General features: G+C 41.8%; 1 protein-coding gene across 4 annotated transcripts in view; it reads left to right on the top strand.

Annotated features, from left to right (window-relative positions):
* Positions 1-458: 458 nt before the first annotated feature.
* Positions 459-14,665, top strand: part of diaph2 (diaphanous-related formin 2) — a 736,531-nt gene continuing 722,324 nt past the window's right edge. For 3 of the 4 annotated variants that reach the window (XM_029662409.2, XM_029662408.2, XM_029662405.2), the window contains exons 1-2: positions 459-534; positions 1,146-1,546. In XM_029662409.2, coding sequence (XP_029518269.1) covers positions 1,463-1,546 — 84 coding nt within the window. In that variant the 5' untranslated portion in view covers positions 459-534; positions 1,146-1,462. The other variant, XM_029662406.2, reaches the window with a different exon arrangement.

Raw genomic sequence — 14,665 nt, 5'->3', positions numbered from 1 at the left:
GAGTCAATTATACACACATCACAATGAGCACACACGTATATGCGCGCGCGCGCGCTCAATTTATTTTCATCGGCTGGCATCCTTTCGTGATTAAATCCTATCCCGTCACTGTGAAGACAGTCTTACCTCTCTGTTACAACAGTAGTCTCCTCCTCGGTCTTCACTAGTTACCACAGCCACAAATTGATAAACCCCGCCTATTTAAAAAAAAAAGCGTATATTTTTAAAATCTTATGTTTAATTTCATCTTAACCCTAAACTTAACAACACTGCTAACCTTATGCCTAACCTTAAATGAACACCAAATAGCTAATTTTGGTTTTCATGATTTTGTACGATATATATATTTGACTTTGTGGCTGGAATAACTAGTGACCCCCCCCGTTAACATGGGCAAACCAACTCCTGAGTGATCGCTGATGTGACCAATGGCTGATGGAATCCCTGTTTCCTAGCTTGGCTCGTGGGCGAATCGGAATGTTCGGTGGGCAGAACTACATACAGTCAGTCTGGCTCTCAAGTTTGGTTGAAATGGTAAGCTTTGGATGGGATTTAGAGTTTTATTTGACACATTTATGTAATTGTTACATTGTATACTATTACATTAAGTTTAATGAAGCTGTTCAGGTAAAGTAAAATGTATTTGTTCCCCGTTTTGTAACGTATTTCTAAAGTAAGCGCTTAGACAGCCACGGTGTCCTATCTAATAAAATGTTTGTGGTATTTCAAATACATTTCATTTATACTTTTGAGGCATTGATGTTGCATGTTACAAAGTGTTGAAAGCGTAAACTATCCATATAACCATGGTAGTAACCCTGCTATATTTATATCGTGTTACATCCTTGCTTTTCAACTAGTTTTGTGAAACAGTAACGTTAATTGATTAATTTTGTTCCACGCTAGTGTATGGCAACACTGTTTCTTCATAAAACAAACCGTTGACTAGCTTTATTGACACATTGCTGTTGAGTATTAAGCGTCACTATCCAAAGCAAAGGTACCTGAATAATAATGACTGTACTCCTGAAAGCACGTGTCGACATGGAGCGGTACAGTGATTTTTAGATAAACAATTTGTGCACCACTGCTGAGAATGATTGACACTGACATTCAAAATATATACTTTGTTCTTTTTGGCACAGATTTGACTGCAGATTGGACTGAGACAGTTGATAATGTGTTGAAAAGACATCTGGATGGACACAGCACTACCCTACCATACCTAGCACTACCCTACCACACCTTTCTTCTTCAAACAAGAAGCTTTTACTTTGTAACTGGATACAATTATAAAGAAGAAACAGACCTTCATTTGGAATACTAACATTTTCATTATGCCAACTTGAATGGCATGGCTTTTGAGGAAACCTAACCCTGATTGTTTTGAAAGAGTTCACAAGAGTGGTCAAGTTAACTTTTGAAGAATCTTCTGAAGTCTTTACGGGAACAAAATCACAAAATGGATCAAGCAAGCGGTGGAGAGGATCCTAATAAAGCCAATAAAAAGAAAGAAAAAGAGGATGAGAGTAAAAACAAAAAACTGGTTGGTATTTTCTGAGTTTCTTGTTCTGCAGTAGCTAGCCAGCAGATCCAACCCATTTGCTTCCAGCTGCACTAGTGTTGAACAGCATTTCTGTGTATATTAAGATACCATGGAGCCGGTGCGAGATATGGCTTGGAAAATGTACCGCAATCCAGGGATGAGAAATGCGTTATATTCCGAATTGTTCCAATATCATAACTGTAACACAGAGAAGATTGAAAGACTGACAGTTTTTCTGTAAAACTGTCCTTTTCTTCCTCGTGCCAGGTAGCAGAAGTCACAGCAGTATCAGCCAATCAGCTCCTTTGTTGTTCAATGCCAGGTGCCATTCCTTAATGGATGCTACTGCTAACTAGCATGAGGACAAAAATGGCACTTTACTCTAGTGCATCTGTATGCAAGCGGGTCATATCTGCTGGCTATATAATAGCCATCTTCTTTTGAAAAGTTACACTGAACTGTCTGTCCTGTCCTGTTATTTGACATTCAAGGGCTAACTGATAGACTTTCCAAATGAGAGAAATTGTTACATGGGTTTCACACGCTACTTATGAGTGAATCAGCTTTACTACTCACACGTCCTTTGTTGAAAGGAATTCATGAGCACGCCCTTTTCAAGGTTTTACTGTTGTGCATTAGAGCTTGTTAATCAGTCACCTCCAGGGTAAGCCCCGGTGTTAAAGTCAAACCATCCCAGCAGTCTATGAACCAACCCCGCTGCTCACTCTAGTAACCCTGCAGAGTTGACTACATCACGTTGTCATACAATGCATCCTTGTGGTGCAAGACAAGCTTCAAAGATGGGCTGACAGCCCCAAATGGTAATCATATTAACGATTTAATGTAGCATTCACATTTTGACCTAGATGCCTGCTCGCATTTCACTCAAGTTACTTTTGAAACCCTCAACATTTGTTTGCCTTTTGATCAAAGGCCTTCCTACAAGTACAACCTGAGGCCTTTGAAAGGCATTCCTGTTGCAGAGACAGATACGGTGGAAAGTTGAGCAACTTGCTGACCCAGAGGGTTTGCAGGAGAGTCTTGTGCTGTGCATGAGGGTCAGCATTACACTGTAGATATGACCTGAGCCAACCTAAACGGCATGATCAGCACTATGACATAAACAACTAAGCAACAGTGCATAGGTTAGGCAGCTAGGCTACTTGTTGATAATAACTGATAGCTTATATCTAACCGACTTTTATTTACTTCTTCAGCTCAGCTGTGGAGTCTCCCTATTGGCCTACACACTGGTTAATATAGTCTGCTACAGTGTTGTTTCGTTACCTACACACTGGTTAATATAGTCTGCTACAGTGTTGTTTCGTTACCTACACACTGGTTAATATAGTCTGCTACAGTGTTGTTTCGTTACCTACACACTGGTTAATATAGTCTGCTACAGTGTTGTTTCGTTACCTACACACTGGTTAATATAGTCTGCTACAGTGTTGTTTCGTTACCTACACACTGGTTAATATAGTCTGGTACAGTGTTGTTTCGTTACCTACACACTGGTTAATATAGTCTGCTACAGTGTTGTTTCGTTACCTACACACTGGTTAATATAGTCTGCTACAGTGTTGTTTCGTTACCTACACACTGGTTAATATAGTCTGCTACAGTGTTGTTTCGTTACCTACACACTGGTTAATATAGTCTGGTACAGTGTTGTTTCGTTACCTACACACTGGTTAATATAGTCTGGTACAGTGTTTCGTTACCTACACACTGGTTAATATAGTCTGGTACAGTGTTGTTTCGTTACCTACACACTGGTTAATATAGTCTGCTACAGTGTTGTTTCGTTACCTACACACTGGTTAATATAGTCTGCTACAGTGTTGTTTCGTTACACTGATTGATGTACAAGGTGTATGAGTTTGACACTGTCGTTGGGTATCAAGTGTCATTTGAGCTATTACAGCACAGTGCGCCTCATCCCTTGCGTGGAAGTGAAATCAGTAGGGAGCTCATTGCTCATATTTCACAAACGAATTTGACTGAATGTCCTGTGATTAACTTGAACAAAGTTTACTTCCAAATTAAGCCATGTTCATTAATGATTAGTGACCAGTGTATGTAGGAGACTCACAGGATCTATTTAAAGTGGACTCTTCCCATGTCTTAATTGCAACACTGGAGGGATACGGTCTCTCACGGGCTGCGCTTCAGTGTGGTCATCATAATGTCAGCCCCACCCTCCCTGGAGTAAACTAGAACTGGTTGGAAAGATGGGCTGTAAACTGAAGCAGGTTACAAACAGAGGCAGAAACGTTAGGGGAGGGAGAGTGGGAATTATACATGGCAACACGCAGGGTATTTGTCTCAGTTGGTAGAGTATGGGGCTTGTAATGCCAGGGTAGTGGGTTCGATTCCCGGGACCACCCATACGTTAAATGTAAGCATGTATGACTGGAATGTCGCTTTGGATAAAAGCATCTGCTAAATGGCATTTTATTATTATAACTTTCACCACTTGCAGCCACAGGGTTCTGTGCCACCGTAGTTGTCAATAAGCTTTAGGCGGCACAGAGGACGGTTCTTGCCCGGCTGTTTGTAAGCTCCTCAAGCATAAGTCAAATAAGGAAAAGTTGCGTTCTCTGCTCAAACAGGATGTAGGCCTGCGGTTGAGCTGGTCATTTTTCATAGACTTACTGTAGTGTAACCTGGAACTGTTCCTCTACAGGGCCAGCATGTTAACAAGTAGTATGACAGCGAGTTCTTTCAGTTCCTCTGTGGATCAAGAGATATGTTGAGTCATCCAGGAGAATGCCCTAGCCACCGCTAAGGTAAAGAAGATAATCAGTTTAGCCTAACGTTAAAGAGCAGGATGGCCATCTGGTCTACTTTATGGCTTTGTTAACCAAATATGTCCCTCCAATTTGTGCTGAGCCTACAGAGAGCCAATTACTCAACTATGTCCTGGCTGCAATGGGCAGGTAGGTCTCTTCTGTCTTAATGCAACAGGGTTGCTGGGGCTGTGAGAATCTGTCCATTGGTGAGCTGCTGAAGTGGCGCAGCGGTCTAAGGCACTGCATCTCGGTGCAAGAGGCGTCACTATAGTACCTGGTTCGAATCCAGGCTGTATCACATCCGGCTGTGATTGAGAGTTCCATAGGGCGGCACACAATTGGCCTAGCATAGTCAGGGTTTGGCCGGAGTAAGCCTGGCATTGTACATTTTGATTTTGTTCTAACTGACCTGCCTAGTTAAATAAAGGTTAAATAAAAATTGGGCCTCTGGAATGCAAACCTCTGGTTGTCTCAGGCTGAGACTCTCGAGCAGAAGAGCTGACATGTACAGGGAATGACTGTGGTGAGAAGTACATGCAGAGGCCTGTGTACAGGGAATGACTGTGTTGAGAAGTACATGCAGAGGCCTGTGTACAGGGAATGACTGTGGTGAGAAGTACATGCAGAGGCCTGTGTACAGGGAATGACTGTGGTGAGAAGTACATGCAGAGTCCTGTGTACAGGGAATGACTGTGGTGAGAAGTACATGCAGAGGCCTGTGTACAGGGAGTGACTGTGGTGAGAAGTACATGCAGAGTCCAGTGTACAGGGAATGACTGTGGTGAGAAGTACATGCAGAGTCCTGTGTACAGGGAATGACTGTGGTGAGAAGTACATGCAGAGGCCTGTGTACAGGGAGTGACTGTGGTGAGAAGTACATGCAGAGGCCTGTGTACAGGGAGTGACTGTGGTGAGAAGTACATGCAGAGTCCAGTGTACAGGGAGTGACTGTGGTGAGAAGTACATGCAGAGGCCTGTGTACAGTGAATGACCGTAACCAGAAGTACAAACAAAATTAAGCAACCATTCCTCTGGGTTGCAGACTACCTCGCAGTCGGGAGGGGTTGGTGTGGGGTGCAATGCTGGTGGGCCAAATCTTGTAATTGCTGGTATGTGCTGCTCCAGCAGGGTTAACTAACTTAAAGAGAATGGCTGTGATTTTATCTACTTTTTTGGACTGTAATGACATTGTAGGAATAGAACCCCCAGAAAACCCCAGTGTTTTGTGATCTATTTTTATTTAACCTTTTATTTATCTAGGCAAGTAAATTAAGAAATAATTCTTATTTACAATGACGGCCTACCGGGGAACAGGGGCAGAACAACATATTTTTACCTTGTCAGCTCGGGGATTCAATCCAGCAACCTTTCAGTTACTGGCCGACTGCTCTAACCACTAGGCTACCTGCCGCCCCATCTATAATGACATAGTAGGACTAGAACCCCCAGAGTCTTCTAAGAGGGTGTGGTATTTAAATGTTGTGGAAAAATAGTCTTACAACACTAACTCTTAAACATCCTCCAGTTGCCCAGCTACTGCCTCCCCTCCGTTGGCTCCACGGCCCAGCCCAGCCAGGGCTTTAGTGCTGCCTCACTGCTGCTTGGATGAGTGCTGATGTCATCTAAGCACTCTCTGTCAGTGAGCTCAATGCCTACATACTCCTTAAGAGGTCTCAGTGCCAGGCATGGTCACTGTTGTTGCCCAGCCTCAACAGTGCAGCAGAGGTGAAGAGGCAGGCCTGTGCTCTGGCTCTCGCCAAAACCAGGCGGCCTGAGAGTGGAGGGAAGAAGTAATCATTCATCCCTGGGTGGAGCCTTGATCTTACTTTTTGTTTCCCCCTCCCTTTTGCACATGCATGCCTCGATACATGCAGGCCTTAAATGTCCTCAAATATTTGACATCACTTTCCCAGACTTTGCCACCCTTGATTTCTTCCAGAGATTGTCTGTGATCATTGTGAATGTGTATCCGTGTGGATCCAGGCCAGAGTTTACGGACATAAGTCTGTTTTTAAAGCTGGATTAGAGGTGGAGGTTGTCACCTCACTGACACAGCCCGCTGAGAATTGGTGACAGGGCACTAGGATTCACCTTAGCGTGGGTATCCTTTAGACTTCCGTGAAAGGATGTCTGACCTGGTGAAAGCGACTTGTGAGGAGAGAAACTTTTGAAAGCTGTGTTTGTTTAATGAGTCACCGGGTAGGATACCATCACAACAACGCTATCTGAGCTCTGATTTGTGATGTGGACACAAAAAACTGCCAAGGACATCAGGATAACCCCTCAGGTTATTTTAAGGTTAAGGGCACTTTTAGCAGGCTGTCTGTCACAAGAATGACATCTACTGAGTCATTTTTGGTTGTCCCATGTTTGCTGTTATCAAATCATAACCGCAAACAACTTTGACTTCTAACAAAATTGACAGAAGGAATGAAGTAATTTTAGAGGAATTCAGGAGATCCGGTTTGTCAGAGCCCCCTCAGCCTCTTCTGCATTCCAGAGTAAATTGTGACCTCGGAGAGAGAGAGAGCGAAGCGTGCTAACATATTTACCCCAAGATCCCTTCATAACTTGAGGATTATGTGGGTTATACTGTCTCACTGAAATGCTATGCAGTATTTCAACTTGTTTAGTGCAAGTCAATTTGGTTAACACCGATTGAATTACCTGAGAGGCAGAGTATCTTATCTACTTTTCCGTGTGGAGTAGTCATACAGCTCCTTGAATAAATAGAACTGCTCTCAAAGCATGTCGACATTATAACAATGTGGACATCACATACTGACATGTTTTGAGACTGCTATCTGACTTCATGTGTGAAGCCATCTAGGTATGATTGTACAATACTGGGGAGTTGGAACTTATTCTCCTCCACATCTGTTGAGTCTGGTTGATTTGACATATACATACTGTAAGCTAGATTCTACTAATGATTAGTCTTGCACACTTAAAATGTCAAATATTACATAAATTCAACACTTGTCGTCTTAGCATAAATACCCTAGGTAGATTCCATGGTATTTATGACAAATAGACAAGTGACATAGTAGATTGGAATGTGGGTGGAATAATAGACCGTCATTGTGGAGGGTTTCTGGACTCCATGGATTCACGTTAATGGATTCACCGTGTAGGTGTTTATGGATCAGTTGAATATGTGATATGGGCCCAGCATGTGAATGAAGAAAATTCAAGGTGCGATGACAACATGCTCATTTGCAGAGTTCTCTCCAGTTCTCAACGGGAAACAGAAATGTACTGATTTTTATTTATTGGTGCAAAGGGGCCTTAGAGACCTAGTGTTTTGTGATTGACAAACATCGATTTTACAGGATTGTTGATAGCAACTCAGCGAATGTGGCGAGAAATCATCTGAAACCGCTTCTCTAAGCACCAACACTCTGGATAACATGAAAACAGCCAAATGAGCTCTGCTAGGGTGAATGAAATGGTCAGAGTCTGAGGTTCTCTCTCATTTGTGTCTGGAAGTAGCCAGCTAGCGTTAGCCTGTTAGCTTGGGTGCTTGACTGCCGTTGTGAGGTCAGAAGACTCAGATCTACCCTACTTCTCGGCCAGAGTGTCCAGTGTGCGCTCTGAACACTGAGAGCGAAACGCTCTGAATTTACAATCTGACAAAACTCTGAATTTACGAATGCCCAGAGTGCGCTCTGACACTCCAGATTGAATTGATGAACACACCCATGGTTTGTGTTCTGGAATTCTGTTGGGAGTACTAAAGCTCTAATAAATGGAAGATAAATCATCTTCAGCCTTAGAATTTTTATTATTAAGTTTGATGTTGCATATTTGTTATACATTTTTAGGGGGTAGATCAGATTAATTGTGGCTTCTACCAATGTTATTATATGCGTCATTTCCAGTCCCCAAATATACCTATATATTATTTTCCCCTAACCCTGCCACCCCTCTTCTAATTGGAGTAAACTAATGGACAACAACACTTGGGCTTCTAATTCCAGCTTATACATTCAAAATACATTTTACAGACACAGTATACGTTACCAGTCAAAAGTTTGGATACACCTACTCAATCAAGGGTTTTCTTCATTTTTACTATTTTCTACATTGTAGAATAATAGTAAAGACATCAACTATGAAATATCACATGTGGAATCATGTCGTAACCAAAAAAAGTGTGAAACAAATCAAAATATATTTTATGTTTGAGATTCTTCAAAGTAGCCACCCTTTGCCTTGATGACAGCTTTGCACAATCTTGGCATTCTCTCAACCAGCTCCATCTGGAATGCTTTTCCAACAGTCTTGGAGTTCCCACATATGCTGAGCACTTGTTGGCTGCTTTTCTTTCACTCTGTGGTCCAACTCATCCAAAACCATCTCAATTGGGTTGAGGTCGGGTGATTGTGGAGGCCAGGTCATCTGATGCAGCACTCCAACACGCCATCTTTGTCAAATAGCCCTTACACAGCCTGTAGGTTTGTTTTGGGTCATTGTCCTGTTAAAAATCAAATGAAAGTCCCACTAAGCACAAATCAGATGGGATGGCGTATCGCTAAAGAATGCTATGGTAGCCATGCTGGTTAAATGAGCCTTGAATTCCAAATAAATCCCTGACAGTGTCATCAGCAAAGCACCATCACACCACCACCTCCATGCTTAACGGTGGGACCACACATGCAGAGATCATCCGTTCACCTACTCTGCGTCTCACAAAGACACGGTGGTTGGAAACAAAAATCTCAAATTGGGAGTCAGCAGACCAAAGGATAGATTTCCACCGGTTTAATGTCCATTGCTTGTTTTTTTTGTCCCAAGTTGATGTTGAGATGTGTCTGTTACTTGAACTCTGTAAAGCATTTGGGCTGCAATCTGAGGTGCAGTTAATTGTCGATTTCTGAAACTGGTAACTTTAATGAACATATCCTCGGCAGCAGAGGTATCTCTGGGTCTTGCTTTCTTGTGGTGGTCCTTATGAGAGCCAGTTTCATCATCGCGCTTGATGGTTTTTGTGACTGCACTTGAAGAAATGTTCAAAGTTCTTGACATTTTGCGGATTGACTAACCATGTCTTCCAGTAATGATGAACTGTCGTTTCTCTTTGCTTATTTGAGCTGTTCATGCCATAATATGTACTTGGTCTTTTACCAAATAGGGCTATCTTCTGTATACCAACCCTACCTTGTCACAACACAAGTGATTGGCTCAAACGCAATAAGAAGGAAAGAAATTCTACAAATGAACTTTTAGCAATTGTTAATTGAAATGCATTCCATTTGGCTACCACATGAAGCTGGTTAAGAGAATGCCAAGAGTGCAAAGCTGTCATCAAGGCAAAGGGTGGCTACTTTGAAGAATCTAAAATCTTAAATATATTTTGATTTGTTTAATACTTTTTTGGTTAATTTTGTATGTGTTATTTCATAGTTTTGATGTCTTCAATATTATTCTGTAGAAAATAGCAAAAATAAAGAAAAACCCTTGAATGAGTAGATGTGTCCAAACTTTTGACTGGTACTGTATTTTACATAATAGTATATTTTACATTACTCTCTATTAGCGATAGAAAAATGATTAGTGTAGATCAGCATCTCAAAGGTCACGCAGAGTTCAGTGTGTATGGTGCTGGCTCAACCATGCTGTGAATGGTGGCAGACAGCAGCCTGATTTTAAAAACAGCCCATAGACATCTAGACACGGTTTTCTAGGGTTGTACCCTGAGAGTGGATAAATCTCAACTGTCTGCCGCCCTCAAGCAGGAAACAGGGTTGACTCATCATCGCTTTCTTTAGGCGTTGGCTTGGCGGTGCAGTTGTGTTCTTTATAACACACACACAGAGGGAGGGACTGTTAAACCTCTGTGGTTCAAATCTGCACGTACAGTACATTAACCTGTGTTTGATTGAACTTGACAGATTCTGTGGTTCTATGTAGAGGTGTCTGTTGAGACAGACCTTTGTTCAGTATATAAAAGTTTTGTGTCATGAGTTGTTTTGAGATAGCGTTATCTCACACACTGTGAGTGTTGTTCACTGATTGACTGTGAATGTATTTTTTATGCGTTGTCGGCGTGCACATTTGCTTAGTTTCACTTCATCGGAATTTGTCAGGATCCTCTTTTAGGCCCACTCATCAGCAGTTCTTTTTGTTGGATTGTGTTGCCATGGGCCTCTGTATTCCCCAATAAATAGTTATAACATTCATAACCAATTTCATCAACAATTAGGCAGCAGAGATTTCTCAGTAATCTCAAAGTGGGAAAGTAGACTCATCCTCATTGAAACTTCACACAAATCCTCATTGAACGATAAGCTAAGTCTTTCATTTTTGCATTTCCAGTCAGTCATTCTCAAATCCTAACTCTTTACTTCTTTCATTCCCTTCTATCCTGATCATGTTTTCTGTGTGCCTGACAGTGATTGTATTTGTGGATATTAGGCCTATTCCTTTAATGAATTCAATCTGCTTTTAATGATTGTAATCATAGCATACAATTAGGGGTTCATTAAAGTAATTAAAATATCAGTAATGCATGAATAGTTAAGCCCTCCTTTGGTCATACAGTTGTATGCATGTGAGATGTTATGGTGTCTTAGTGAAACAAACTCTTAGTGTTGGATTAGGAGCCTTTGTTTTACCTAGGCTTGCCTTCCTGCGTGTGGGGCTAGATTATGAAAAACGTTGTTTTCAAACCCTGGTAAAAACAGAATTTGTATATTGGTCTTTCTATAAATAAAGGGGCCCATGTGTGACTTCAGGGTTAACATTTCTAAATGGTTTGATATACATTTAAATGATTTTGTTTTGCACATGTATAGCTACAGGATTTAGAGTCTAGGTCGGCACAATGAGACCATTACTCCTAGCACCAACAAAACATCTACATGGCATTCAAAATGTCACATGAAACATTGACACTGCGTGTTTCTTTGTCATGCCTAGTAGGCAGGTCTGTTTTGTGCTTTAGGCAACTTATCGATCATTAATAGCCATGCTAAACCTTCCAGAATAATTAAAAAGATATACAACAACATTTCTACATTTTTATAGTTGATGTAACAATTTAATACAATAATGTAAAATGATGGGTTCTGTCAACAAAATCATTGGCAATAATAATAACCAATAATGACCTCATTATAATTAAATCAAATTTGCTTTTTCACCTGCACAGAATACAACAGTAGCATGGCACCCTGCAGCAAATTAGGGTGAAGTGCCTTGTTCAAGGGCACATCAACAAATTTTCACCTTGGCTTGGGTATTCAAATAAAAGTTTATTTGACACATGCACCGAATACAACAGGTGTAGACCTTAATGTGAAATGCTTACTTTACAAGCCCTTAACCAACAATGCAGTTCAATAAATAGTGTTAAAAAAATATTTACTAAATAAACAAAAGTAAATGTAATAAAGTAACACAATAAAATAACAATACCAAGGCTTTATACAGGGGGTACCGGTACAAAGTCAATGTGCGGAGGTACAGGTTAGTCGAGGTAATTTGTACTTGTAGTTAGGGGTAAAGTGACTATGTATAGATAATAAAAACAGAGTAGCAGCAGTGTAAAAAAAGAAAGGGGGGGTGTCAAAGTAAATAGTCCGGTTGGCCATTTGATTAATTTTTCAGCAAACGCTTCAAGCAATGTGTGTGTGTGTGAAAACAAGACATCACATTCTTGCTTCCTCTGCCCATGTTTGCTCCACTCCTTGCCTCTCCTTGAAAGTGCATTGTAGCCCGAGGGGAGGAACCTTCCCTCCTCTCCCCCGATGTGCTTCGAGGAGGTGAGGATTGGAGGAAACCAGGGGAGAATGTCAATGGCATTTACTTCATTCCTCATGTCCTCTCACCTTAATGCCTCCTCAAAACCCATTGGATAAGAATGTGAGAGGGGGGGATCTATTACCTTCTCATCCAATGGGGTTTGAGAAGGAGACGAGGAGAGGGGATGTAACAAATTAAGGAAATGCCATTAAGATTCTCCCAAGGACAGAGGAAGCAAGTATATTTCATTGCTTTTCAATTTTTTTTGAGACTGACCGACCGACCGTATTACCCATGTCCTGTCCAGAAATAACCCCTAGCCTCAACTGCCCAGAGTCTAGACTCTTGTGGAGATCTGAGATGGATTGATGGGTGGTGACATGGTGAGAGCTCCACCGTACCCTTTGATAGGCATTGGTTGAATTTTGGCGGTATTGCTTATACCTGTACAGTTCTCTCAGATCTGAGTGTCTAGGGAAGGGGTGGGCAATTCCAGTCCTTGAGGGCCTGATTGGTGTCACAGTTTTGCCCCAACTAACACACCCGACTCCAATAATCGCCTGATCATGATCTTCAGTTTAGAATGCAATTTGATTAATCAGCTGTGTTTGCTTGGGATGGAGAAAGTGTTGACACCAATTAAGCCCTCGAGGACTGGAGTTGCCCACCCCTGGACTAGGGGTTGCTTCTGGATAGGACCCCACAACCCTCTGGATGACACTTGAGGCATTGGTTGGATGTTTAATTCCATTGCTATTCACACACAGATTTGCACACGTGTAAGTAGGACACACCAACGGCAACCTATCAGGCTCATCAGACAGGTCTGGGCAGCTTGAGACCTGCTGTAAACAGTGAAAGGATATATTTTCATGTCTACTATTCTCACCCTTGCTTCCAGCTAGTTAGGTGTGCCACCACTGACTGACTATAGCCAGGGCATATCTCTAGTCTAGCAATATACAGTCGTGGCCAAAGTTTTGAGAATGACACAAATATTAATTTCCACAAAGTTTGCTGCTTCATTGTCTTTTTAGATATTTTTGTCAGATGTTACTATCGAATACTAAAGTATAAATACAAGCATTTCATAAGTGTCAAAGGCTATTATTGACAATTGCATGAAGTTGTTGCAAAGAGTCAATATTTGCAGTGTTGACCCTTCTTTTTCAAGACCTCTGCAATCCGCTATGGCATGCTGTCAATTAACTTCTGGGCCACATCCTGACTGACGGCAGCCCATTCTTGTATAATCAATGCTTGGAGTTTGTCAGAATTTGTGGGTTTTTGTTTGTCCAACCGCCTCTTGAGGATTGATCACAAGTTCTCAATGTGATTAAGATCTGGGGAGTTTCCTGCCATGGACCGAAAATATAAATGTTTTGTTCCCCGAGCCACTTAGTTATCACTTTTGCCTTATGGCAAGGTGTTCAATCATGCTGGAAAAGACACTGTTTCTCACCAAACCTTCCTGGATGGTTGGGAGAAGTTGCTCTCAGAGGATGTGTTGGTACCATTCTTTATTCATGGCTGTGTTCTTAGGCAAAATTGTGAGTGAGCCCACTCCCTTGGCTGAGAAACAACCCCACACATGAATAGTCTCAGGATGCTTTACTATGACACAGGACTGATGGTAGTGCTCATCTTGTCTTCTCCGGACAAGCTTTTTTTCCGGATGCCCCAAACGATCGGAAAGGGGATTCATCAGAGAAAATGACTTTACCCCAGTTCTCAGCAGTCCAATCCCTGTACATTTTGCAGAATATCAGTCTGTCCCTGATATTTTTCATGGAGAGAATTGGCTTCTTTGCTGCCCTTCTTGACACCAGGCCATCCTCAAAGTCTTCGCCTCACTGTGCGTACAGATGCGTTCACACCTGCCTGCTGCCATTCCTGAGCAAGCCCTGTACAGATGGTGCCCCGATCCCGCAGCTGAATCAACTTTAGGATACGGTCCTGGCGCTTGCTGGACTTTTTTGGGTGCCCTGAAGCCTTATCACAACAATTGAACCACTCTCCTTGAAGTTCTTGATGATCCGATAAATGGTTGATTTAGGTGCAATCTTACTGGCAACAATATCCTTGCCTGTGAATCCCTTTTTGTGCAGAGCAATGATGACGGCACGTGTTTCCTTGCAGGGAACCATGGTTGACAGAGGAAGAACGTGATTCCAAGCACCACCCTCATTTTGAAGCTTCCAGCCTGTTATTCGAACTCAATCAGCATGACAGAGTGATCTCCAGCCTTGTCCTTGTCAACACTCACACCTGTGTTAACGAGAGAATCACTGACATGTCAGCTGGTCCTTTTGTGGCAGGTCTGAAATGCAGTGGAATTTTTTTTGGGGGGGTTCAGTTCATTTGCATGACAAAGAGGGACTTTGCAAATAATTGCAATTCATCTGATCACTCTTCATAATATTCTGGAGTATATGCAAATTGCCATCATACGAACAAAATGTATATTTGTCGTTCTCAAAACTTTTGGCCACGACTGTATACTGTTGTTTTGGCTGTATAGCATCATTTAAACCATTTAGATGTAATAAAATGTAATCTACATAATATCCAAAAGTAA

Source organism: Oncorhynchus nerka, linkage group LG6 (assembly GCF_034236695.1).
Source record: "Oncorhynchus nerka isolate Pitt River linkage group LG6, Oner_Uvic_2.0, whole genome shotgun sequence".
NCBI classification, from domain to species: domain Eukaryota; kingdom Metazoa; phylum Chordata; class Actinopteri; order Salmoniformes; family Salmonidae; genus Oncorhynchus; species Oncorhynchus nerka.
Note: the sequence above shows the minus strand (reverse complement) of the source record. Positions and strands in the feature narration are given on the sequence as shown.